The sequence below is a fragment of the Vombatus ursinus genome, unplaced genomic scaffold (genome assembly GCF_900497805.2).
Source record: "Vombatus ursinus unplaced genomic scaffold, bare-nosed wombat genome assembly UNPS02001419.1, whole genome shotgun sequence".
NCBI classification, from domain to species: Eukaryota; Metazoa; Chordata; class Mammalia; order Diprotodontia; family Vombatidae; genus Vombatus; species Vombatus ursinus.
The window spans coordinates 23,239,637-23,266,920 of NW_020941197.1; the positions used below are offsets into that span (position 1 = coordinate 23,239,637).

General features: G+C 36.4%; 1 protein-coding gene and 1 pseudogene across 2 annotated transcripts in view; both read right to left on the reverse strand.

The window, feature by feature from the left end:
• CFAP44 (cilia and flagella associated protein 44) overlaps nt 1-27,284 on the reverse strand; it is a 143,747-nt gene that overhangs the window by 94,276 nt on the left and 22,187 nt on the right. For both annotated transcript variants that reach the window (XM_027867421.1, XM_027867415.1), the window contains exons 5-7: nt 18,486-18,588; nt 17,660-17,876; nt 2,499-2,613 (exon numbers count right to left, since the gene is read on the reverse strand). In XM_027867421.1, the coding sequence (XP_027723222.1) occupies nt 2,499-2,613; nt 17,660-17,876; nt 18,486-18,588 (435 nt within the window). The remainder of the gene's footprint in view (nt 1-2,498; nt 2,614-17,659; nt 17,877-18,485; nt 18,589-27,284) is intronic.
• LOC114046163 lies at nt 14,321-15,051 on the reverse strand (annotated as a pseudogene).

Here is a 27,284-nt window from a genome sequence, read left to right on the forward strand (position 1 = left end):
ACAGTGTAATATGATACAATATAATAAAAGTGATACAATACAATATATATTTGTTCTTTGTATTTGTTCTTTTCAAATATATATTTGTTTCTTTTCCTTTTATATTTATAAGCAAAAAAAACTATTACAATTAAACCCTGCTAATATGATCGATTCTAATGAAACATAGCAGCAAATCCCCATCAGTGAGGGGGACAGTAATCATGAGTATAACTGAATAAATCCACATACACCACACCTGAGACTGATGGAGCCTGCCTCTCACAAAAGGAGTGGAGCCAGGGGATAGAGGGAGGTAGGGCATTAACCCCAGAGCACAGTCGGGTGCGGGGTGGCACCCCCTCATTAACTAATATGACCAAGCATTTGGTCAGCCTTGGGCCCCAGGCTAGTAAGAGTCAAACTATTAGAAGACTTTACTTATGACTAACCTGAGGTAACACAAAAATAGATAAGGTAATCACTATTTAATAAATGTTGTTAGGACACTTAGATAATAGTATGGAGGAAAAATTATTTTTGATCAATACCTTTCTCCATAAATGAAAATATACTCTATAAGAGTCAAAGAGTTAAACATAAAAAGCTCATAAAAACTTAGAAAGAAATAAGAAAAAAAGAAGAAAAGATATTAGTGCATTACTTCAGCTATGGATTACATTTGTAACTATTCAGGAAATGAAGGCTATCTTCAAAGACAAAATAGATACATTTAAACATTTAGGTAAAAATGTTAGGAAAAAAAAACTTTTTACAGAATAAAATATCATACCAAAAAATCAAATAAATAACAAAAAGCCCAACTGAATGAAGAAATAATTTATAATTATATTATGTCAGAATCTAATTTATAAGTGGTCAAAGGAGATGAACTGACTGTTTATACTGAGGAAACAGGAAACCATCACGTGAGAAAAATGCATAGTCTTACTATCAATAAAAGATATGCAAACTAAAACAGCTTTAATGTACCAATTAAACCAACAAAAAATAAATTGAAAGGATGTGATTCCTTGTTGGCAAAGATGCTGGTGACACTATACATTTTCATTTTTTTTTTTTCCCTAGGGAACTTCCTGGTAGCAAACCTGTAACAAGAGCTACAAAGATCCTTGGATCCAGAAGTTCCACTCTGGATTATATATGTCATGTAAATAACTGAAAAGGGGATAAGGATGGAGAATAGGGAGAGAAGCAATTAGTACAAATATGGTCCTATCAGCACCATACAGAGACAGCTAAGTAGAACAGGAGATCAAGTGCTGGGCTTGGAGTCAGGAAGACCTGAGTTCAAATCCAGCCTCAGACACTTATTAGCTGTGTGGCAGGTCACTTAATGTCTAGCTGCCTCAGCTTCCTCAACCATAAAAGGGAGATAACAGTAGCACCTAACTCACAGAATTGTTGTGAGGATCAAAGGGGATGATATTTGTAAAGCATCTGCCACATAGTAGGTGCTTAATAAATATTTGTTTCCTTCCACTACTGTAAAAAGCAAAAAATTGGAAACCAGAGAATTTTTTTAAAAATAAAAACATGATATAATCTATTCCCTGGCAGTTGAAAACCAAATCTTGTTTACCTTTTTATCTTCCCCCATACTTAGCACACTGTTGTTGTTATTGAAAGTAGTAGTATTGGCAGTGGCAGTGGCAGCGATGGTGGCGGTAGCAGTGGCGGTGGCAGCAGCAGCACTACTAGTAGTCATCATCATCATTCAGAATACTGTGAATTCAGTAGTGTAAGGAAACCTTTGGAGCTAGGTGGTTTAGTGGACAGAGAGCTGGGACTAGAGTCAGGAAGACCTGAGTTCAAATCCAGCCTAAACACTTACTAACTGTATGACCCTGGGCAAGTCACTTAACCCTGTTTGCCTTAATCCATTAGAGAAGGAAATGGCACACCACTCCAGTATTTTTGCCATAAAAACCTCATGGACAGTATGGTCCACAGGGTCATAAGAGTTAGGCATGATTGGATTGACTCAACAACAACAAAAGGAAATATGATAGACCCAAGACAGATAAGGAACTCCTTTAATTTGTGTCCTAGGGAGTTAATTAGGACACTCAAGAGTTTAAGTGACTTGCCTATAGTCACACAGCTGATATGAACCAGAGGCAGAATTTGAATTCAGGTCTTTCCTCACTCATAGACCAGCCCTCTATCCTTATCCTATGTCTCACACACAGTGGGCATTTATGTTTACGGGAGGAGTGGTAAATTAATATTATTGAATACTATATCACACACACTATTATAAATAAGATATTATTTAAAACTACAAGCGTGTCAATACATGGAAATGCTTATATTAAGGAATGTTAAACGAAAGGCAGAATACAAAATAGTATGTACATACTGATTATAATAATGAAAATGTATGCATTCATATTAAAGATCAAAAGAAGACCTAGAGATAAATATTTTAGAGTTTAATGTTGGTTGGCTTCCTTATTTCTGCAAAATTGCTTAAATTAGTAAGAAACAGTACTTACTTTCCCATCAGGAAGTTCCATATAGCCTTCTATATCAGTCACTGCTGTTTTGCCAAATCTACCCAAAAATCCTTGTAGTTTAAGACCAGTGAACGTTAAGGCCATTAACCAGAACCTAAACACAGAAGAAGGAAAAAAGAAAAAATACAATGCAAACATCCCTCGAGTAAATCTTCTTTCTTATCATCGCATTTTATTTTGATAGGTTGAAATGAAACCAGCTAAAACCTGGTTCAATTCCTGCTCTGTTGTAAAGCATATACTTTCTCTCTGAAGTTATTTTCCTTCTAAAAAAGTTACAAGAGAAAAGAAGCTTAAATGGTTGTTAAATAACTAGTAATCATTGTAAGGAAGTTAAGCTAAACATGTTCCTTTGTGTCAGTATCTCCGAGTAATGTCCCCTGGGTAAAGGAGATCCAAAAGGCCCTTCAATCCAATGAGGATGTCCTCCCGGGGATCCTCCATCCCTCCCTCATCGGAATCTTCCTCACAATATCTTTATGGACAAGAGGGAGAAATAGGCACTAGGCAATTGCATAGTTGGTTGTATATAGAACAAGTTGAATAATCATACCAAAGAATATTTGGATAATTGAATCATTGTTAACCTGGAGCCACTTACTCTCTGTGACCTGGTACTAGACACAATCTCTATGGCTCTCGGTTATAAGAAAGGAGGAGGTTATAAAAATAACCTCCAAAGTCCTTTCTAGCTTGAAATTCTATGAACCTGTGGAGTAGAGTGCTGTAGAAGATGTATTTAGTCCCATTTATTGTAACAGAATGAGCACTGAGTTCAAATCTTGCCTCTGACTCTTTGTGACAATGGGAAGGTTGATGTCTCTGAGTTTCAGTTTCCTCATGTGTTAAATGAGGTAATAATACCTGTGCTTCATGTCTCATAGGGTTGTTATAAGGAATATGTTTTTCAAACCATTAAGTGCTATTTAAATGTGTTATTGGGGCAGCTAGGTGGCACAGTAGATACAGCACTGGCCCTGGAGTCAGGATAATCTGAGTTCAAATCCAGCCTCAAACACTTACTAGGTGTGTGACCCTGGACAAGCTACTTAATCCCAGTTGCCTCAAAAAATGTGTTATTGTTTATTATAATAATAACTCATATTCATACAGCACTTTTAAGGTTTACAAAGTAAGGGCTTGGCTGAAGACATGAATGGCACACTTATCAAATTTTTGCTTACCATGAGACCAGAAGGAATGGCAAACATGTCAGGTGACAATCCTGGGATCCAAAGGGTTGTAATAGGCTGGAACAATTAACCAAATGTAATAAGATTTTATTGTTGTTGTCTGGAACTATGATTTCATCCATGTATGGAATTCCCCCTGAAGAAACTCACCAATGCGTACTAGTAACTATCCTATACCTCAGTCATAGAAAGTTGTCTGAGACACTGAGAGATAAAAGTGGCTTGCCCAGGGTCACACAGCCAATACATGTCAGAGGCAGATTAAAATTAACCTAAGGAGAAATAATTATCTCTTCCACACGATTTAGTCTAGAATGGCTCAGACTCAAACTTCTAAAAGTTGTCTATGTGGATAAATAATAAGAAAGAGTAAGGTTAGGATCACCTCTTGTGTATATAGTTCTATACCTACTTAGATTTCACAAAAGAAAAGCCAGTAGAATGGATCCATCCATGGGATGGATCTTCAGACCATCTTACCTGTAACTCATTCCTACAAGACAGGACAGTAATTCTACTAACTATATCATGAACTTTCCACCAATCTAATGCTATACTTAAATTCCTCAATTTTGAGTATTGGTACAAATTTCATAGGTGGCTCTATGTATCACTACATGTCCCCTCAGATTCAAGTTCACCATAAAATCTTGGCTAACAGTGTTGAAGATTTTAGAAAAACTGAGCAATCTCAAAGGCAAATCATGACGCAGGTACAGGGACAGTATAGGTAGTTCCAGAGGACACACACAGGTAAAATATGACATGTTGGACACTGTCCAATAAGAATTACTCCCTTGAGATAATAAAGGTATGTCTATGTGTGTATACATATACATACATATACATGTGTGTTGATGTATGTATGTGTGTATACATGTATATATATATATGTGGGTGCATATATACATAATCTTTTTTTTAATCTGTCATAGGACAAAAGAACCCTATTGCTATAGGACTGCATGGTAGCAATAGATTAGGCAAAATTGGGCCTTTCTCCTCTGACATTATCTGAAATTTAGTCTTTATAAGACAAGAGCTTTAGCCCATGAGCTTTGTGAGCTAGACACAATTGCAATTTGAAAAGAGAGGACCAGTGGATTTGGCATTGTTTGAATTTACAAATGTCCTGAAAACATTCATGATTTTAGTGTTTCTGTAAAAACTATGAGAGATTAGGTGGATTCTTCTAGATCAGCAGTTCTAAGTGTGGTCTGATGACCTCAGAGGGTCCCCAACAGCTTTTAACAAGGTCTGAGAGGTCAAGACTATTTTCATAACAATACTAAGATGTTATTTGCCTATTAAAATACCCTCTGTTTTCCAATTACATATCTGTGTGGAGCTGGATTGTCTTCATATACTTCAGCCAAAACAGAATATCACAGTAGATTGAATGCAAAAACAGTTATAATAATCCAGCTGTCTTCTATTAGGATGGACATCAGTAAAGAAATTTATCAAAAAGAAAAGGAAAGAAAAGAAAAGAAAAACAACACCACTTCTCCAATAATTTTTTTTGTTTTAGAAAATATTATTTTTCACAAAAACATGTTATTTATATTAATGTGTAATGAGTTCATTATTATTTGAATGAATTAATAAATATCTTGACATTTTACCATTTTTATTTCTAACATGGTAAATATCAATAGATATAACAAAGCAGAAGCTCTTTGGGAGCCTTAATAATTTTAAAGAATATAATGGGGTTCTGAGATCAAAAAGTTTGAGGACCACTGCTCTAGATCAAAGATTTTTAACCTGGAGATCCATGAATTTTAAAAAATCTTTTGATAATTATTTCAATATAATTGGTTTCCTTTGTAATATTTTATAAATTTATATCGTATTTTATGCATTTAAAAACATTACTCTTTTAGTGGTCCTTAGGCTTCCCCAGACTGTCAAAGAGGTCCACAACACAAAAAAAAAGGGCTAAGAAATCACACTCTAGAGAGTGTTTCCAGTCCTCAAACATGGTCTTAATGACTAACACCACCCAAATAATGCTATTCAGTTTTTACTGAGTTTCTGAAGAAGATACATGCAAAAAATAACAATAAAAATCACAAGATTATAGCAATAGGTAGAGAAAAAGCTTTTGATAAAATTCTCATTTTTTTTTTTTTAAGACTAAAGAACATAGGAATAGATGGAATTTTCCTGAAAGTGGTATTGTAGGCCAGGCCTGACTCAGGTCAGTCTGATATTTCCATCAGAGTTTGAATGAAATGTGATACTTGTGACAATCTAACAAAAGGAGATTTACTTAGCTATAATATGAGGATACTCAGCAAAGATATTACACTGATTTAGCTGAGTGCAGCTTCCCTGATTTTGTGTTAGCTATGCTGACCTACCAAGCCTGCAAGAACAACTCCAGCATTCCCTTGGACTGGCTTTTGTACTCAGGCCACCAGGAATCTATGTCAACAACCCATGCCTCAGTCTCTTGAGTCAGTTAGGTCTTAAGGACAGTTTCAATACCTTTTAAGGGAAAAACTAGCTTGGCCTATACGTCAGACATTGCTCCGACCACATAGAGTAAGCACTATCTATCTAATCAACAAAAATGTATTTTAAAAGAAATACAGGACCAGTAACCCTAGTCAAAAACCATGTTTATAAAAACTCAGAAATAAAAATTCAAAATATAAGAACGCAATTGCTATCTAAAGCCAAGAGCTAACCTTTCTGTAGTAGAGAAATATCAGAAGCTTTTACAGTAAGATTGGAAGTAAAAGAAGGATGCCTATTGTCATCATTCTTATTTGACATAGTTCTGGAAATGCTAGTTGTTTTAATAAAACAATATAAAGAAACTGAGGGAATAATCATAGTTAAAGAAAAATTTGTTGATGGTTTACTAGAGAACTACAGAGATTCAACTAACAATCAATTGAAATCATAACCAGCAAAATAGCACAATGTAAAACAGACCCACAAAAATATCAGTCTTTCTGTGTATGACTAAAAAAACCCAACAGGAGATAGAAAAAAAAATTCCATTCAAAATGACTACAAAATATCTAAAATATCTGGAATCAACCCACCAAGACATACTCAGAATTTATATAAATGTAACCACCAAACATTCTTTACAGAAATAAAGACTTGGATAATTGGGAAAATATTAATTGTTTGTAGGTGGGTTGTCCCAGTATAATAAAACTGATAGTACTACTTAAATGTATTTATACAGTTAGCACCATAATAATCAAACTAACAAAGGGTTATATTATAGAATTATAAAATAATAATAAAATTAATCTTGAGGAATAAAAAGGCAAGAATCCCAATGCCTAGTACTACCAGATATCAAAGTATCCTATGAAGCAGTACTTACCAATGCTATCTAGTATTGATTAAATAATAGAAGTCAATCAGTTGAATAGAGTAGGTAAATAGGACCTAGAAGCAATCAAAAGTAGCACCACAATGTTCAATAAACCTAAGACACCAATTAATGGGGCAATAATTCCCTATTTGACAAAAACTGCAAAGAAAACTGGAAAATGTTCGGCCAGAAATTTGCTGTAGACCAGCATCTTTCACCATAAATAACATAATAAGCTCCAAATGGATTTTGTTGTTGTTCAGTTATTTCAATCATGTCCAACTCTTTGTGACCCCATTTGGGGTTATCTTGGCAAAGATATTGGAAGGGGCTGCCATTCCCTTTTCCAGCTTATTTTACAGATGAGGAAACTAAGTCAAACAGGGTTAAGTGACTTGCCCAGGGTCACATAGCTAGTAAATGTCTGAGGTCAGATTTAAAGTCAGGTCTTCCTGACTCTAGGCAAGGGTCTCTATCCACCGACTCACCTAGCTGCCCATCCAGATGGATACATAATCTAATTATAAAAGGTCATATAAATTTCAAAAATTAGAGGAAAGAGATACTTTGTGTCATTATTGCTAGGAGGAGAATTCTTAATTAAACAAGAATTTCAGATGATCATACAAAATAAAATGGAAAATTTCTATTACATGTAACTGAAAAACTTTAGTACAAGCAAAACCTATGCAGCTAGAATTGGAAAAGAAACAGTTAACTGGGGGAAATATAGCAAATTTCTTTAATAAAGGTCTGACATCTAGGATATATAGGGAATTGGTACAAGTTTAAGAGAATAAAAGTTTCTCCATTCTCAAAGGATAGGAATACTCCAAAAATCGCTAAGAGAAATGAAAATTAAAACATCTTTGAGTTACCATGTTACATATCCATCAGATAGAATTGTCTAAAGAAGATGAATTGTTGGAAAGAAGAATTGTTGGAGGAGATGTGAAAGGACAGGCATACCGATGTACTGTGGTGAAACTGAATTAATTAGACCATTCTGGAAAACAATTTGGAACTAAACAAAAATGCCACTAAACTATACATACTCTTTGACCCAATGATACTATTGCTAATCATGCATACTCACAGGCATACTCAAAGACTGAGGAAAATAAACTGTGGAATGGCTGAACAAATTATGCTATATGAATATAATAGGTTATGATGGTACTATAAGAAATGATGAAGGGGATGGTTTCAGAGAAACCTGTGAAGAATTGAATGAACTGATGCAAAATGAAGTAAGCAGAACCAGGAGAACAATTTATACAATAACAAAAATACTATAAAGACAAACACCTTTGAACGACTTAGAAATTCTGATCAATACAATGACCAACCATAATTCCAAAGGACTCATTATGAAACATACTAACTACTTCCAGAAAAAGAGGTGATGGACTCAAAGTACATATTGAGATCTATTTTTTTTAACATGACCAATGTAGGAAATTGTTTTGCTTGACAATACGTGTTTGTATTAGGTTTCGTTTTTATTGCTTTCTAAATGGGGGTGGGGTGAGATGAGAGGGAGAGAATGTGGATCTGAAAATAAAATAAAATTGAAATTTTAAAAAAGACTGAGGGAAATGACCTATATGTACGAAAATATTTATAGCAATGCTTTTTCTTGTAGCAAAGAATTGGAAATAAATTGGGGTCCCATTGATTGGAGAATAGTTGTGGTGTATGAATGTAATGGAATATTGTTACACCATAAAAAATAATAAATATAACAAATTTGGAAAAACATGTGAAAATTTCATGAACCGAGGCACAGTAAAAAAAGTAAAACAATTTACACAATGATTACTATAACATAAAGGAAAACAACCTTGAAAGACTATAGAACTCTGATCAATGCAGTAAGCCATCATGACTTCAGAAACTGGTGATGAAGCATGCATCCACCTCTTGGCAGAAAGATGATGGACTAGAGGTACAAAATGAGACATTTTCAGAAATGGTCAATGTGTTAAATTATTTTGATTGACTATACATATTTGTTATAAGGGAGGATTTCTATTTGGGGAGAGGAGTTATGTACAGTGATAGAGATAAAAAAGGAAAATAACATCAATTAAGTATTTTAAGAATATAAATAAAAAAACAAAATGAAGCTCATAAAGGGACATAATGAGGGCAGTTTTGTTACTATTGTGCAAAATTTGATATACATTTTAAAAAGCAAACTGTAGTATTAACAGTTGTTTCATATATAATCAACTTTTTTCTTCATATACTGAAATGTCCATCTTTGTTGATAATCACATAATAAAAAAGAACATTTTGAAAACTGTCCAATTTTGAGTCTTCCTTCTGTTTGAATCCCTCTTATTTCGACAGCCCCCCCAACTCTGTAAGTGGCTATTTTAATTTATTTACAGGGAATATAGCTGCTTTCCTGCTTTTCTGCTTGATTTCCTTTATCCCTTTAGCTGTGTCTTTCATTTAAAATGGTAGGAGAGGCAAGCCAGAAAACTTTTGTTTGAATAGTAAAGCTGTAATAAAAATGTCATTATGAATTTTTGTACTTTCTCTGTCTACACTGAGTGACATGTTCTACAATGAGCAAGATTAGGTTTTTCCTGGCTAAGAAAATTCATGGGTTGCCTGGTGTTCTTCACTGTGCTAACTTTAACATGTTAAATTTTGAATAAAACCTTTGTCTTTTCCATGTCCTGTTTTCAGACATCTACTGATAAGTGCGTAAGTAGATCAGGTTGAAGCTGCTACAATTCAACAATTCAGAAAACATTTGTTAAAGGCTTGCTATGTTTGAAGCACTGCATTGTATGCAATTGTTTATAGTGTTTTCTCATATTTATTCTTTCTATTTAATCTCATGTTGTCTTTACCTTCTTCTCTAACTGAGCAGTTCTTAGCCTAAGATCTGCAAATTTGGTTGTCTTTTTTTAAATAAATTTTGAAAACTGTATTTCAGTATAACTGGTTCCTTTGCAAGCCTATGTATTTTATTTTATGCATTTAAAAACGTTATTCCAAGAAGAGGTCCGTTGGCTTCACTAGAATGCCAAACAGGTGCATAACACAAAAATGGCTAAGAACCCCTGAGCCCTGCCTCGTCAATGGACTGACCACACTTACTTCCTGGTTGTTCAGAATCAATTTCATTTTTCATTATGAAGTTCATTTCTCCAAGCCCTGCCCAGTGTCTTTTTTCTCACTTCACTACTCTTACAAAGTAGTCCAAAAGCCTCTGGTCTCTACCATTTCTTAAAGCTGAACTATATTTTTGCTGTCTTTCCCTGTTATTGAAGTCACTTAGTATCAAATTATCTGCTGAGTCGATTTGTAAGATATCGTGAAGTTCTTCATAGAATTTTTCTACCTCTTCATCACCTGCAGTAGACATTTGTGCACAACTTCTATCTTTGTAGCAGTCTTTTTGTGTATACTTATAAATAGTGCAAGATGAGGCAACAACGTGTCCCTTTGTGTCTCTCTTTGGTTTCTTTTTTTGCATAATGACACTAACTTCACCAGCTCTTTTCTTTTTCCAAGGAAAACCTAGGTGCCAGCTTTCCTCTTTGCAGCAACTTCCCATAGTAAATGTCAACATCCTCCAGTTCTTCCAATAATATCAATCTGCTAGTCCTTAAGACAAAGATCTCACATTTAAGTTAATATTTACAGATGGTTTAAAATCCCTCCCCTAATTCTCTCTCCTTTTCAGGTATTCTAAGGGAAGAGAAGGGGAACTATCAACCCAGCATACAGCACCAAGGGCCATTCTGTATTTTTCTTTATCTCATAGCTTTCCATACAGAAAAGATTAAGCACCAATACCAATGATGAGCCTCTCTGTGCTTAGCTTACTTCATTTTTGGACAGCAGACTCAATCCATCACCAAAACCATACTTGAAGGGTTTCCAGGTTAAAAGAACCTGCCAGAATTTACACTCCACTGGCATAACTTTTAAGAAGTCAGGGTCACCTTCATGCCATGATAGAGCATCAAAATAGGATGTTATAGTTTTATTCATTTGTAAAACTTATAAAGAAATATGGTGGAAAATTAGAAGTAGTATCACCTCAAGTTTGTCTTGAAACTTTTTAAGCTATATCATCTCCAGATCATTCATAGATGAAACTGGCAGAAGAAAAACCCAAAAAAAAAATGGAAAATTTAACAGATTTTTCAATGTTTTTATAATTATCTATTTGCATTACCAATGACAGTAGAATCATGACATTCAGACTTTAATACCTTTTGTGCCATATGAAGTAGTGGAAATAGTGCTTTTAAGGAAGTTGGGAAGAATGGTTGAACCAGGCCAAGTACAAACTGAGGAAGCCCATATTGGAAGCAGAATAGTCTTGAAAGTCTTGAGAGATCATTTTATGAGGAATCTCAGGAAGAAGAAGATATCCCCCATATGGAAAAATATATATAGATAATATTTTTATCAAAAAGGTAAGAGGACATTAGTAACTAGCAATCCATATGCATCCTTTCTTATCTCAATAAAATCATTCAGAATCGATCTACACATGGATCAAGTGGTGTCCTTGATGAAATTATGAAGACTTTTGCAGATTATTTTATATGGTAGATTTATATCTTCATGATCACACAACTAACTAGAGAATATAAAACTCTGCTGTCTCTTATTTGTTGACTACCAAAAAAAAAGTGGTTGACTTAGCAGAGTAAAAAGTTCAAAAGGCTCTCCTCCAATAAAAATTAAGACCACACATAAATTAAGACTGTACAAGATTACTAGGTAAATGCAAGATTAAGACAATTCTGTTCAGTGACCCTCTGATTATTAGCTTCACAGCCAGTCACTTCTATTGCTTAAATAACCTTCATATTTGCTGCTGTAATTTCCTCCTGAATGCCATGAAGCTGAAGTCAATTTTAAGTGTGGGTTTCATTTCTGTTGTCTTAATTTCTTAGTGCTTTGCTTTTGTCTGTCTTCCCTTCTATTTTTCAGTCTCATTTTCATCTTCTTGCTTCATACTTTTGCTCTCCTGCTGGGCAGACAAATTTGAGGGGGAGCTTTCTAGCTATAGGGTGAATTTTTAAAGACCAAACAGCTGCTGCCAACTAAATCACTCTCCTATTGGGCACAAGCTGTCAATTTTTGTGAAAGCAGATGCTATGAGGAGTTTATATTATGAAATACCTCCCCCCATTCTCTACCCTTGGGATTTCCTCAAAATAAAAGACTTTCCCTTTCTCTACTGTTTCTCTGGATAATTTTCCACTCTCATTCCACGGTATTCAAAAAGTCAGGTGGGGGTGGTTTTCTTTTCCAAAACTACATATTTGGAATTTGTGACCCCACCCCTTTCACTTCCCTGGTGGTACACCCCCATATTTTTCTGTTAAATGCCTTATAGCACAAGCACTCAATTGTGAAATGCATATCCATTTCTACACCAGTTCCAGTAAAACTCAAAGCACAAATTACACAGATTAGAAGATTTATAGGTGTCCAGTTTCAGTTTATTCAATAAGGTCAATTACCAATTTTAAAAAAACCAAAGGAATTCTTTTCCATTATCTACTGCTTAGTTACTCTTCCAGCTTCTGTTTTTTTTTCCTCAATTCCTCACACTTGTCACTGTCTTTTCTTGCTCACTCATCCTAAGTGCCTTCTAAGACTGAGCCATTAACTCCATCCCTTTGTCCCTGCAGCATCAAGATCTAATTCTGTTGGGGCTCTCAATCTGATCCTTTGATTTCAACTATAAATTGAATTCCTCAAAGCCTCCTAAAGTTTGATTCAGTTGGTATCTACTAGATGATAAGAACTGGAAATTGGAAGGGATCTTAGTGATCATCTAGTCCAACTCACTCATTTTCCAGATCAAGAAATTAATGCCCAAAGAGGTTAAGTAATTGCCCAAAATCACATGGGTAATAAGTGGCAGCGTTGAGATTTGAATTCAGATCATCTGACTTTAGTTTCGAATTTTCACGGTTACCACCTGCCTTCCCGCATTCAGTCCACGGAAATTTCCTGGGTAGATTTTCCTATGTTCGGGGTTAATAGTAGCCTTGGTCTGAGCCTTCAATCTTGTTGATAGCCTTGGTTCCTCCTAACTTTCTTCTTTTTTTTCCTAGTGACTTGATTTCTCCCACCTCTTTAACTTCAAACAAATCATCCAGGATATAGTACTCTTTCTGTTCCTCTAGAAGACCTTATTTCCTTTACAATTTTCTTGGCTCCTAGTGTTAATTATAAATATGCCCATCTCTCCCCCATCCTTAAAAAGCCTTCACTTGCTACCATCCCCTCAATTTATTGTTCTGTCGACATCTTCTCCCTTTCACAAACTGCTAGAAAAAGCTATTTGCACATAATTTCTTACCTTTCACTCAATTCACTTCCCAAACCCACCACTCAAAATAAACTGTTCTGCCCAAGTTCACCAATTTCTATATTTGCTAAATCCAATTGCCTTTTTTCAGCCTTCATCCTTTACCTCTCTGCAGCTCTTGACATTATTGACCTTCCCTTCTGCCAAGATACTCTTTCTTCCCCCCTAACTTTTCATACCCTGTCTGAATGATTGATAGAGCCATCTCAGTCTCCTTGGCAGCAGCATCATATTCTCTCTCTCTCTCTCTCTCTCTCTCTCTCTCTCTCTCTCTCTCTCTTACTCTCTCTCTCTTTCTCTCTCTCCCAAATCTACATATCTATCCCTCACCCCTCTCCTGAGCTCTAGTCCTACATTTCCAATGCCTTGCCTGACATATCCACCTAGATGTCCCATAAGCATCTTAATTTCATTTTTCTAAATTTCTAAAAACAGAACTCATTTCTCCTAAGCCTACTTTTCCTCCTAACATCCCTTTATATAACCAGGGCACCACTATTCTTCTAGTCACCCAGGTTCACAACATAATCTATACACTCTATCATCTAATCTCTAAAATTGACAATCACAGCTCTATACTCTCCCTTACCCACTCCCCCCAATATCCAATCAGTTAACAAGAACTATCACTTCTACTTCCACAACATCTCTCACACCTGTTCCCATCTCTTCTTACCATCCTAGGTCAAGCTCTCATTACCTCTTAACTGAACAATTACAATAACCTCCTAATTGGGTTTTCTATATCCAGTCTCTCTCCTCACCAATCTATCCTCTATATACCTGGCAAATCAATACCTGTTAAAACACATGGTTTTTCTCCACTTTTTACATAAATCATTTATCTTCATGTGTAAAGGATATGCCAATATTCACATTAATTGGATGGCAATTTTATTGGTTAAATTCTCTTCTATAATCCTTGTCTCCAGGTGGGAATAGCCCTATGTGTATATACAGAAGAGGCCCTGCACTTGTTGGGCCTCTCTCTTTTGTACATTCTTCTCATCTTTTGGTAAGTTTGTACAACCTGGATAGATTCTGACTAACATTAGCTTCAACCTTTTCTCTTAATTTTGCCAATCTTCTTTCTTTTTCTATCTTTTCTCTATGCTTGTCTCTCCAGAATTTTTAATTCAATTTTACATAAATCCCTCTCTTGAAACCTAATTTCATTTATAGCCATTTTCTTCTTTCTTCTCTTTTAGTCTTTTCCCTCATCTCCTTTACAAGTTTCAACAATTCTTCCTGTTCTTTCTTCTACTGAGTATATTTTTCTAGCAGTAATTTTAGGTGAAATTGGAACTGATGTTCTCTCTGTTGCTTTCTCTCTTTTTCCTCTTCTTTTAATTGAGATGCTTGTTTCATAGATGATTCCATAATTTTCTGCTTTTTCTAGGCTTCATTTGCTAATAGTACTTCCTCTGACTTTTCTTTCAACATCAACAAATCTTTTTTTTCCTTGCTGCTACGTTGTTTTCCATTCCTGAAGACTCGTTTTTTCTTTCTTCTAAAGATGGAAATTTTTAATACCATTTCTCATTGTAGTTGAATTTCATCTTCGATCCTTCCAGGCGGATACACTAGAACGTCTTTCATATAGCTGGGCTTCCCTTTATGCCTGTTTCTCATAAAGCACAGGTTTGAGGTGGATCCCTTGCAACAAGGACTGGAGAAAATAAAACAAGAGCTCACCTTGCCTTTGTGAAGTACCTTGTCTTTACAAAGCACTTTCCTAACAAGTCTATAAGGTGGATAGTGTATTATTATCATTCCCATTTTACAATTATAGAAGCTGAGAGATTTAGAGAGGTAAGGTGACTTGTCTATGGTTACACAGCTAACAAGCATGAAGGAAGAACTGAAACCTAAGTCTCACTAAATCCGGGGCTCTTCCTACCGCACCTTCCCATGAGCCAGGAGATGGTAGTAGCCAACAGAGATTAACATTTGTGTGATTGTGAAGAAATCTATCTCATTGTCTACCAGTTTCCTAGCAGTCTCTGATCAGGAAGTCAAAGAGGTTTTCCGAAAGGGCAAATTCCATCATGTCACCAGCCACCCACTCCCTACTAAGTAAACTGCAATGATTCCCCATCATCTCTAAGATCAAATATAAAATGCTCTGTTTGGCATTCAAAGTCCTTCATAACCCAGCCTGCTCCTACCTTTCTCGTCTTCTTACATCTTATTCTTCACCATATATTCTTCCATCCAGTGACACTGGCTCCTGGGCTATTCCACAAACAAGACACTCTTCTCGACTCCAGGCATTTTTTCTGGCTTTCCCTCATGTTTGTAATGTTCTCCCTTCCCTCTCTTTGCCCACTGGCTTTCCAGACTTCAAGTCCCAACTAAAACCCCATTTTCCCAACCTCTCCTAATTCTAGTGCTTTCTCTCTTTTAATTACTTCTTATTTATCTTGCATATAGCTTGTTTGTATGTATTAGCTTGTTTTCATCCCCAATTAGATTTTGAACTCTTTGAAAGCAAAGAGTTTTTTCCTCTTTTTGTATCCCCAGTGCGTAGCACGCTGCCTGGCACATAGTAGATGCTTAATAAATGTTTATTGACTGACTGACCACCCTCTCCTCCGGGATACTTTCTGTTCTTTGTGTTTTCATTGTATTACTATCTCCTGGTTCTCCTACCTGTCTGACCTTTCCTTTTCTGGATCCATTTCACAACACCCAGAAGTGTGTGTGTGTGTGCGCGCGCACGCGCATGCACTCTAAAACTCTTTTCTCTCTGTGCCCTCTCACTTGGAAACCTCATATCTACCATGGGCTCAATTACCACCTCTTTGTAGATGATTCCCAGACCCACCTATCTTGCCTTAGTCTTTTTCCCGAGCCCCAGATCCACATCTCTACTATTAGACATTTCTAACTAGATGCCCCATAAGTACCTCAAATGCAACTTGTCAAAAACAGAACTCATCTAAAACAAAACTCATCTTTACCCCTCCCTCAAACTCATCCCTTTTCTGGACTTCCCTATTATAGTCAAGGACATCCTTCCAGGCCCTTAGGTGTGTGACCTCATCCTTGATTCCTCATTCTAACCCCACACATCAACTCAGTTACCAAAATCTCGTTAGTTATGTCCCCACATGTCTCACATATAACCCCTTTTCTTCAGGTTCTGGCCAGCACACGCTGGTCATCTCTCAGTTGGCCATGCTTCCAATTTGACTTCCCTACCTCAAATCTCTCCCTTTTCCAATCCATTCTCTACAATGACTTTTCCTAACAAGGATATTTTCCTAAAGAGCAGGTGTACCCACGTCACTCCTCCCCCCATTAAGATAATTCCTATGCCTCCCTGTTGCTTCTAGAGTTAAACAGAAATTCCTCTATTTGGCATTTAAAGCTCTTCACATAGATGGAGTAGATATTGGTTTAGTTTAACTTGATACTATATGACATGGGTATAAGTCGATCCAAAGTCTACACCAATTAATTTTTCTATATAAAAATATAGGTTTCAATACATGCTGTCTAAGGGGTTGATCCCTTTAAAAACTCCCCTCTACATTCTACACAATGTGTAAAGGCTCCTTACACATTGCTCTTCTCTATATACTCTGCAGTACAGCCTTACTGGCCTATTGCTATTTCCCACACACAACCTGTCTCAGCGCCTTTGCAATAGTGCATCCTCCATGCCTAGACTGCACTCCTCCTCCCTCCCCACCTCTCATAATCCCTGACTTCCTTCAAGGCTCTGCCCAAACACTGCCTTCTCTATGACACCTTTTCTGATCCTCCTAGCTGCTCGTGTGCCCCCTCCCAACATGACCTTATAATCACTGAGCATATATTATGTATGTACGTATGTATATAGGCACATGTTGTATACTCTGTTATAACACAAGCTACCTGAGGGTAGAGACTGTTTCACTTTTGTCTTTGTATCTCTAGTGCTTAGCACAGTGCATGGCACATAGGTACTTAATAAATGTTAATTTATTGATTGACTGATTGATTGAAATATACTAAATACACATCTCAAGTGGTAAAGACATCCTTGAAGGTAAAGTTATGAATTAGATGACTTCTTTCCATGTCATTCTAAGAGTCTAATTTTAAAAGTCATGTTATCTATTAGCAGGAAAAATAACACATTTTAAAATATCCAGAGATTAACTGGAAAAATAGATCCCAGCTCCAAGACCCTTTCACAAAGGATCCCTATTGATCTCCACTGGCAGCTAGACGTACTGATCACTTAACCTACTTGATATGACCTGATCCCGCTGTGGTAAGTTGCTCTTCATCTTCAGGGTTGAAGGTGACCTTGAAAACGTCCTGGGAAAATGCTTTTGTCCTCAGGATTGGCTGTTCTTCTTTCCAATTCCAGACTGTTATTGTGTAATCTGGGTAGCTACCCACAGTAGCCAGCAACGAACCAGCAGAATTAAAACTTGCATATGCGTAGGCTTCTTCAGTCCCTTCTGGAAGAATAAACGATAATGAGGAAAGACCACATAAAATGTTTTTATATTACATCAACAGGAAAATTTTTTACACATATCATTTTTATTCAGGATCTCTCTAATGACTATATTGACCATAACTCTTGACTACTTATATTAAAGAAGGGGGGGATGGGGTAAGCATTTATTCAGCACCTACTATATGCCAGACACTGTGCTATGCACCTTACAAATACTATCACTTTTGACAGAGAAAGAAGAAAGGATCACATATTACCGAGAATTACATATAGTCTGAATCATTGTCTTTGACTTTGGAAAGCATTACAGGACTCATTTTTATTAGAAGAGTACTGTTTTATTTGGGAAAACATAAATTTTGGTTGCATTCATTGAACCCAGCTTACATAGAGGAGGAACAAGGTAGCAGGGACACAGAACCTAGGATTAAAGCTTTGCTGCAGATACATTCTAAAGTGAAACTATGGAATTCTGAACATCCCATGTTCAGAATCAACTCATTGGGAATAGCAGTACATAAAAGGGCAAGATACTACATTTTCTGCTGTATTCTGTAACCTTTAACATTTAGGTCAGGGTTTGTGCTTCAAGTTCCACTGAGCCCACCTCGAAGTATTCTGTAGGGCCTCAGCGAAGGATAATCATAGATGACCACATTTGGATAGACTCCTTTCTCAGCTACCACAAAGTAGGTTTTGTCTGGGTGAACCTGTAAAAATAGAAATTCACTAATTCACCAGAATCAGATTCTTCTGTATGCAACTGTCATATGTAATACAATTGTATATTAGTAATTTCACTCAATTCAAGCTTTTATTGTTAGGATCATGCACAAAAATAGCCGTTTCATAAATATTTCTTAACAATAATGAATACTCTGATTTCAACTAAAAGTTAAGTTGTGCTAACTTGGAGTTTTATCTTCGACATATATAGATAACCATGTCAACATATGTATTTTATATTAATAGATGGAGTAGTTACTGGTTTAACTTGATACTATATGACACAGGGTATACGTTGACCCAATGTCTAGGTCAAGTTAAATTTTTCTATATAAAAATGTAGGTTTCAATACATGTTGTCTAAGGGGTTGATCCCTTTAAAAACTCCCCTCTACAAAAATATCACTTCTGACAAAGTTCTCCCTTTCCAGACAAAGGCAAACAAACTGAGAGAAGAAGACGCAGCTGGTGCTCAACTGGATGTAAAGCATAACACCAATAATGTGCTCAGAATGAATGTAAACTTTTCAAAAGAAATTTTATCATTCTGATGGATCTTTATATTGGTTTTTGTTGGTTTTGTCATTTTGCAAAGCTAATACTGGAACTGATGAAAGCAGAAAAATTGTAGGTTTCCTCAGACACTTCTCAGAATAAAGGGAATCCAGTCAAAAATATATTCGTAGCAATGGGAGTACTACCTTCTTGCACATAGTGGGCACCTAGAAATTCAAGGTTCTCTATGCCCCAAGGGCAATCAAACTGTGCATACCCTTTGACCCATCAATATCACTTCTAGATCTGTATCCCAAAGAGATCATAAAAATTGGAGAAGGACCCACATGTACAAAAATATTTTAGCAGTTATTTTTGTGGTGGCAAAGAATTGGGAATTGAGGAAATGCTCATCAATTGGGTAATGGCTGAACAGGTTGTGGTATATAAATGTAATGGAATACTATCATGGTATAAGAAATAATGAGCAGACAGACTTAAGAAAAACCTGGAAAGACTTACATGAACTGATGCTAAGTGAAGTGAGCAGAACCAGGAGAACATTGTACACAGTAACAGCAACATTGTAAGATGATAACCATGAATAACTTAGCTCTTCTCAGCAATGCAATGATCTAAAGTAATTCCAAAGGACTCCTGATGGAAAATGTTATCCACATCCAAAGAAAGAAGGGATGGAGTCTGAATGCAGATCAAAGCATGATATTTTTACTTTATTTTTTATGGATTTTTTTCCTTTTGGTCTATTTCTTCTTTCACAACATGACTAATATGGAAATATGTTTTACATGATTGCACATATATAACCTATATCAAATTGCTTATCATTTTAGGGAGGGCAGAGGAGAGAGAGAGAGAAAGGGAAGGAGAAAATTTGGAACTAGAAATTTTTTAAATGAATGTTAAAAATTGTCTTTATACGTAATTGGAAAAAACAAAATATTATTTAAAAAAAATAAATTCAAGGTTCTCTAGGCATCCTAGGTTCAAGGTACTATATAGGTCCACATCTACCCCCAAAACATAGCTTATAAGCCCCCATGATGTTTTTGCTTTTCTCTAGTCTTCCACAGACACAATTTGCTCAAAGCAAAAGCATTTACTGAAAGAGCACAGTAAGACAAGTATCAATAAAACATTGCTCCCATAAACCTATGGTACAGTCTATTATAAAAATATACACTATCAGTGGGAAGAGTGGGCACACATAAAGATTACATATGAGGGGCATTTTCATAATGAAAATATAGAGCTAGATCATCTGTGTAAAGCCATGGAATAATGCACAGAATCATTACAAAATCACAAATGAAAAGATAACAAAAAGGTAGTCAAACTATGAGTAACTGAAAACCCTATGAAACTACAAAAAAAACAAATAATGAAATATATGTAGCCCCTTAAGCCAGAGTGCACATTTTATTAGATTTTTTTTCTTTATCACAATGGGGAGGGGAATAAAACAACTACAGTGTAAATTCAGTGTCTGCTGAATTGTGCCTGTCATTTGTTAGTACACAGATGACTTGTAACTACTATATAGTTAGTCTATTCTCTGCAGGTCAGTGTTTACAGCTCTTTCACGAGCATAGCCCAGAGCCTTAGGACTATTTCAGTTCTATTGTGAGTCAGACGCACAGCCACAACAAGCCAGTAAGAATGAAATAGTTGCTCAGGTCATATCTATCATGTCCATTGATGCAATTCTCCCAGGCCCGCCTGATATTTAAGCTGTTGTGAGTACATTGCTTTTACTCCCATCACATCACTGGAGGCCAACACTAAGAATATGCAGATTACCCTGGGGCTTCATTTAGCCAAACTGAAGTGGGCAGGGTGAGGTTTTTGTACTGAATTTCTATAGAAATTCTCAAATTGTTGCTCTCACTACAATAGAACACTGACAAGATAACTATTTCCTTCTATAAATCCTAGCTGAGTTCATTAACAATGTCTCAACCAAGCAGAACCCATTCTATACTAATAATCATTTCTACTTTTGCACCTAAAAACCTCATCAAATCTGTTGATGATCTTTGTTTTCTTTCATTAGGATGACTAATTATGTGATCCATATCCACCTTATCCAACAACTTAATAGGCTTACAAATAGACTTACAAGGACCAAATTAACTTCCACCAAAGAGAGTCAACCACCTGCCTACTATAAAATCATTTTTAAAATCAATAATCAATGCTGACATAAATATGTCTAACCAAGGCAGAAAAAAGGACTATCATCTCCTTATTCCTGTTATCTATGCTTCTCTAAATATAGCCCAACATCACAGTACCTTCTCTGGCTTCTGTAACACACTGTTAATTCATATTGAGCCTTTAATCCACCAAAATTTCCAGATTTCAGCTGGAAAATGAGGGACTAGATGGCAAGATTTTAAACTAGGTCCTCTAACTTCAGAGCCAATGTAGTTTCCATTATGCCATGGAAGGAAGCAGGGGTCATGATTTCATTAGCATAAGAAATTCCCTGTGAAGAATTTCTTTACCAAGGTGCATCACAGAGTCATCTGGGAATACTAAAAGGTTAAATGACTTATCCATGGTCACACAGTCAGTGGAAAAATGAGACAGGACATGATCCCAGTTCTTCCTGAGTCTGAGGCTAGCTCTCTATTCATAATACCACACTGCCACTGAATGCCATGGAGTATGGAAGAGCAGTGGCAAAAGGGAGGGACAAGGAAATCATGCGACTATCAACTATCTAGGGGTGGCCATTCATATGTAACGATGAACATTACACCAATGTTGTTATATATGGAAAGAGTTCCAGCAGTCAAGGGGACTTGAGTTCAAATCCTGCCTCTGATACTTACTACCTTTGTTACTTTGGGCAAGTTATTTAACCTTTTTGGGATTCACTTTTCTCATCTATAAGATGATGACCTCTAAATTCTCTTCTAGTTTTAGATTTGTTGTTGTTCATCCTGTCCTTCATTTTCAAAGAAGACCAATGACATCACGATGTTGGGGTCAGGGTACAGTGTTTTTAGCTGTGGCTGATCAATCCAATATGAGTTTGGAGGGCTCTACCATAAGTTGGGTATAAGTAGTCCATTAGAACATTTGGGATGGAGATGTCCATGGATTTGCCCAGCTCACATTTCCTCTGTGCTACTGCAATTCTTCTTTGCTCATGGAGTATAGTGCCTTCTTTGATGCAGGCATACCACATTGGGCGGTCCTGTGCCAGCATCTCCCATATCTCACAATTGACACTAAAGTTCTTCAGAGAGATTGTGAGAGTTTCCTTGTACCACTTCCACTGACCATTGTGTGAGCACTTGCTCATGCAAGTTCCCTGTAAAGCAGTCTGTTAGGTAAGTATGCATTTGGCATTTGGGCTGCATGGCCAGCCCATCTGAGTGGTGCTTTCTTCAGAAGAGTTTGAATGCTAGGCAGTCCAGCTTGAGAGAGGACTTCAGTACCCTGTACCTTATCTTGCCAGGTAATCTTTTAGAATTTTTCTAAACCAATTCAAATGGAATCTGTTCAGTTTTCTTTTTCTTTTTTTTTAATCTTATTTTCCCCAATTGCTTGTAAAAAAAACTTTTAACATTTTAAAATTTTTTTAGTTCCAAATTCTTTCCTTCTCTCCTTCTCCTCCTGCCACCCTGAGACAGTAAGTAATCTGATATAGGTTACATATGTGCAATCATGTAAAACATATTTCTATATTGGTCATTTCGTGGGAGAAAACTCAAACCAAAAAAGAAAAAGAAAGAAAGTGAAAATAGTATGCTTCAGTCTGCATTCAAACTCCATCAGTTCTTTCTCTGGAATTGGATAGCATTTTTCATCATGAGTTCTTTGGGATTGTCTTGGATCATTGTGCTGCTGAGAATAGCTAAGTCATTCATAGTTGTTCATTGTATAATATTGCTGTTATTGTGTACAATGTTCTCCTGTTTCTGCTCATTTCACTTTGTATCAATTCATGTAAGTCTTTCCAGGTTTTTCTGAAATCCTCCTGCCTATCATTTCTTATAGTGCAATAGTATTCCATTACAATTATATACCACAACTTGTTCAGCCATTCCCCAACTGATGGATATCCCCTCGATTTCCAATTCTTTGACACCACAAAAAGAACTCCTAAAAATATTTTTGTACAAATAAGTCCTCTTCTCTTTTTTAAAAAAACCTCTTTGGGATACAGACCTAGTAATGGTATTGCTGAATCAAAGTGAAATTGCTGTAGTATATAGTTTTATGACCCTTGGTATATAGTTCCAAATTGCTCTCCAGAATGATTGAATCAGTTCACAACTCCACCAACAGTGCATCAGTGTCTTAATTTTTCCACATCTCCTTTAATATTTGTCATTTTCCTTTTCTATCATATTAGCCAATCTGATAGGAGTGAGGTGGTACCTCAGAGTTATTTTAATTTGCATTTCTCTAATCAACAGTGATTTAGAGAATTTTTTCATATGACTATAGATACCTTTGATTTCTTCATTTGAAAAGTGTCTATTCATATCCTTTGACCATTTGTCAATTGAGTGGTTCAGTTTTCTGGCATGGCACGATATACCATAGAGGTTTCACAAGCATACAACAGTGAAGTCAACACAATGACTCTGTAAATCTTCGGCTTGGTATGCAGTCTAATACTTCTCTCCAATACTTTCTTTAGGGACTTCCCAAATGCTGAGCTAGCTCTGGTGATACATGCAACCACCTCATCTTTTTTGTGGACATCCTTGGAAAGAATACTGCCAAAGTAAGTGAAAGCTTATCCGTAGCATTCAAAATTTTTCTATTTACTATGAACAATGGTTCCATGTATGAATGGTGTGGTGCTGGCTGGTGGAGGACATCTGTTCCATTGGTGTTGATTTTCAGGCCAAAATTAGCACAAGCAGCACAGAATCAACCCATACTCTGTTGCATCTCAGTCTCAGAGACTGCACTGAGTATACAATCATCTAAGAACAAAAAATTACATGTCAACACTCCCTCCAATTTGGTCTTGGCTTATAGCCTTTTCAAGTTAAGTAGTTTACCATCAATGTAGTAGCTAACCTCAATTCCATTTTCATCTTTGTTGAAGGTGTCTGACAACATCACAGGAAACATCATGCATGGGAGTAGGCACATACCCCTGCTTCACTCCAAAGGTGACTTGGAAAGCATGAGAACATTATCCCTCATCCAGAACCCTTGTGAGCATGCCAACATGAAACTGGTGTACAATACTGATGAACTTCTCCAGGCAACCACATTTTACTATGATCTTCCACAAGCCTTCACAACTGACAGTATCAAAGGCCTTGGTCAGATCAATGAACATCGGGTACACATCTCCGTTCTGCTCTTGGCATTTCTCCCAGAGTTGTCGGACAGCAAACACTATGTCAACCATTCCTTGGCTCTTTCTGAAGCCACACTGACTCTCAGTCAAACGACATCTTCCAAGTGAAGGATCTAATCTAGTCAGCAAGCTTGTATTCTATCCAAAAGAAGTAAACAACAGGCTCATGACAATGCAATTGCCATTTGCAGGAAAGTGCCACATCGTGATCACCAGTGCATCTGTTCCCACCATGACACAGGTAAGGTATAAAAAAAATTCTAAGACCACCCGGAAACCCCTATCATCAATGTGCCAAAAGAGGATAAGCTTCTACTTCCAGGTGACTAACGCTAGAGGAGGCAGAGACTATCAGACATGGCAGTCCTTGGGAGGAACAAAGTCAGAAACAGCAATAATCACTTACTACTGAAGACTTGTGTGCTCATGACTTTCTCATCACCAACATCCATTCACAACCATAACAAAATGTCCTAGAAGCACACTCACAGAAAACAGTAGCATTTAATAAACTATGTCATTGTAAGGAGAAGAGGGAGGGAGGATGTGAGAATGATGAAGGCAATGTGTGACATAGAGTGCTAGATCGATCAGAGACTCATCCTTCCAAGCTAAAAATTCACATTCAGCAAAAGCAGAAGCCCAAAGGCAAGATGACTGTCAGAATTAGCATCAACAGATTAGAGCACTTCTCCCTAGGGAACAGTTCACTGCTGACCTGAAGGGAAAGCTGAGTTAGCACACAGTTAGCAATAGTGAAGTGGAAAAGAAGGGGGCAGCTTTCAGAGACTTGGTGTTTAGCACTGCATTTGCTCATCAGGGCCAAAACACTCTCAAACATCAGGATTGGTTTGATAAACATGATGGGGAAATTCAGAAGCTGCTGAACAAGAAATGAGAACTCCACAGGGTTTATGAGCAGGACAGCTGGTCTGTCTCCAGGGAGGTAGTGTTTAACTCCATCAACAGAAAAGTACAAGTGAAGCTTTGAGAAATGCATTCTTGGCCCAGTAAGAAGTCAGGTGAAATTCAATTTTATGTCAATAACAATAATCCAAAGTGCTTCTACAATGCCCTAAAAATTATTTATGGGGCAAAGACCTCTGGTGCATCTCAACTATTCAGTGCTGATGGAGCTAAAATGATCACTGACAAGGACATGATCCCAGAGAGATGGGCTGAACATTTCCATCGTGTTCTTAACAGACCATCATCAACTAATACTAAAGTAATTGATATGCCTTAGATTGCAGTCAATCCCTCTCTATTTCTAAAAATTTTTATTTATTTTTAATTTATGGGATAAAACAAGCATTTCCATAAAATATCATGTAATAAAAAACGATGATTGCACATGAAACTGCAAATCTATTATGTACAACTTGCTATTGTTTTTATATACATAATAAAGTGACTGTGTAAATCTCTTTCTCCCCCCTCTGCCCTACAAATGATTACCATTAGACACACACACACACATACATATATATGTATATATATATATGAACATGCTATATATACTTCTATTTATCCATTCTTTCTCTGGATGCAGATAGCATCTTCCTTCCTATGTCCTTTGCAGTTAATTTGGGTGTTTATAATGGTCAAAATGACTTATTCACTCAAAGTTGTTCTTAAAACAATATTGCTGTAACTATATACAACCTTTTCTTTGTTTTGTTCATTTCCCTCTTCATTATTTCATGTAAATGTATCCATGTTTTTCTAAGATCATTGAGCGCATCATTTCTTATAACACAGTAGCATTCCATCACAATCATACACCACAACTTGTTCAGTCATTCCCCAATTGATAGGCATCCCTTCAATTTCCAGTACTTTGCCATTACAAAGAGAGCTGCTATAAATATTTTAGAACATAAAGATTCTTTTCCTTTTTTTACTAATCATCTTTGGAAATAGACCTAGTAGTGGTATTGCTGGGTCAAAGGGTCTAGGACTCTAGGCAGTTTAATAACTCTTTGGGCATAATTCCAGCTTGCTCTCCAAAATGGCTGGATGAGTTCACAATTCCACCAACAATGAATTAGTGTCCCAATTTTTCCACACAGCCTCCAACATTTTTTGCTTTTCCCTTCAATCATTCTAACCAATCTGATAGGTGTAAAATGTTATCTTAAGGTTGTTCTAATTTGTATTTCTCTAATCAATAATGATTTAGAGCATTTTTCACATGACTATAAATTATTTTGATTTCTTTAAAAATTACATATTCATATCCTTTGACAATTTATCAATTGGGTAATGACTCATATTCTTATAGATTTTAGAAAGTTCTTTATATATTTAAGATATGAGACCTTTATCTGAGAGCTGTCTATAAAATTTTTCCCAATTTTCTGCTTTCCTTCTGATCTTGGCTCCATTTATTTGTATAAAACCTTTTTAATTTGATTGAAATTATCCATTTTACACTTCACTCTGCTCTCTATCTCTTGTTTATTCATAAATTGTTCTCCTATCCATAAGTCTAATGATAGTCTAATAGTAATATGTTCCATGTTCTTCTAATTTTCTTGTAATATCTCTCTTTATAGCTAGGCCAATCAAGTCAATCACTATCTAGCTGAACCTCCAATTGAAGAAGCATTGAATGCCATCAGGCTTCTCTCAGGTGGCAAGACGCCTGGCATGAATTCAACCCCTGCAGAGATTACTGACTGAAATCTTCTGGATTATATGGCAAGAAGAAGTTATGCCCAAGGAGATCAAGGATGCTTCCATTGTCTATCTTTAAAAGGACAATCACAGGGAGTCTTCTCTCTCTCTCTCTCTCTCTCTCTCTCTCTCTCTCTCTCTCTCTCT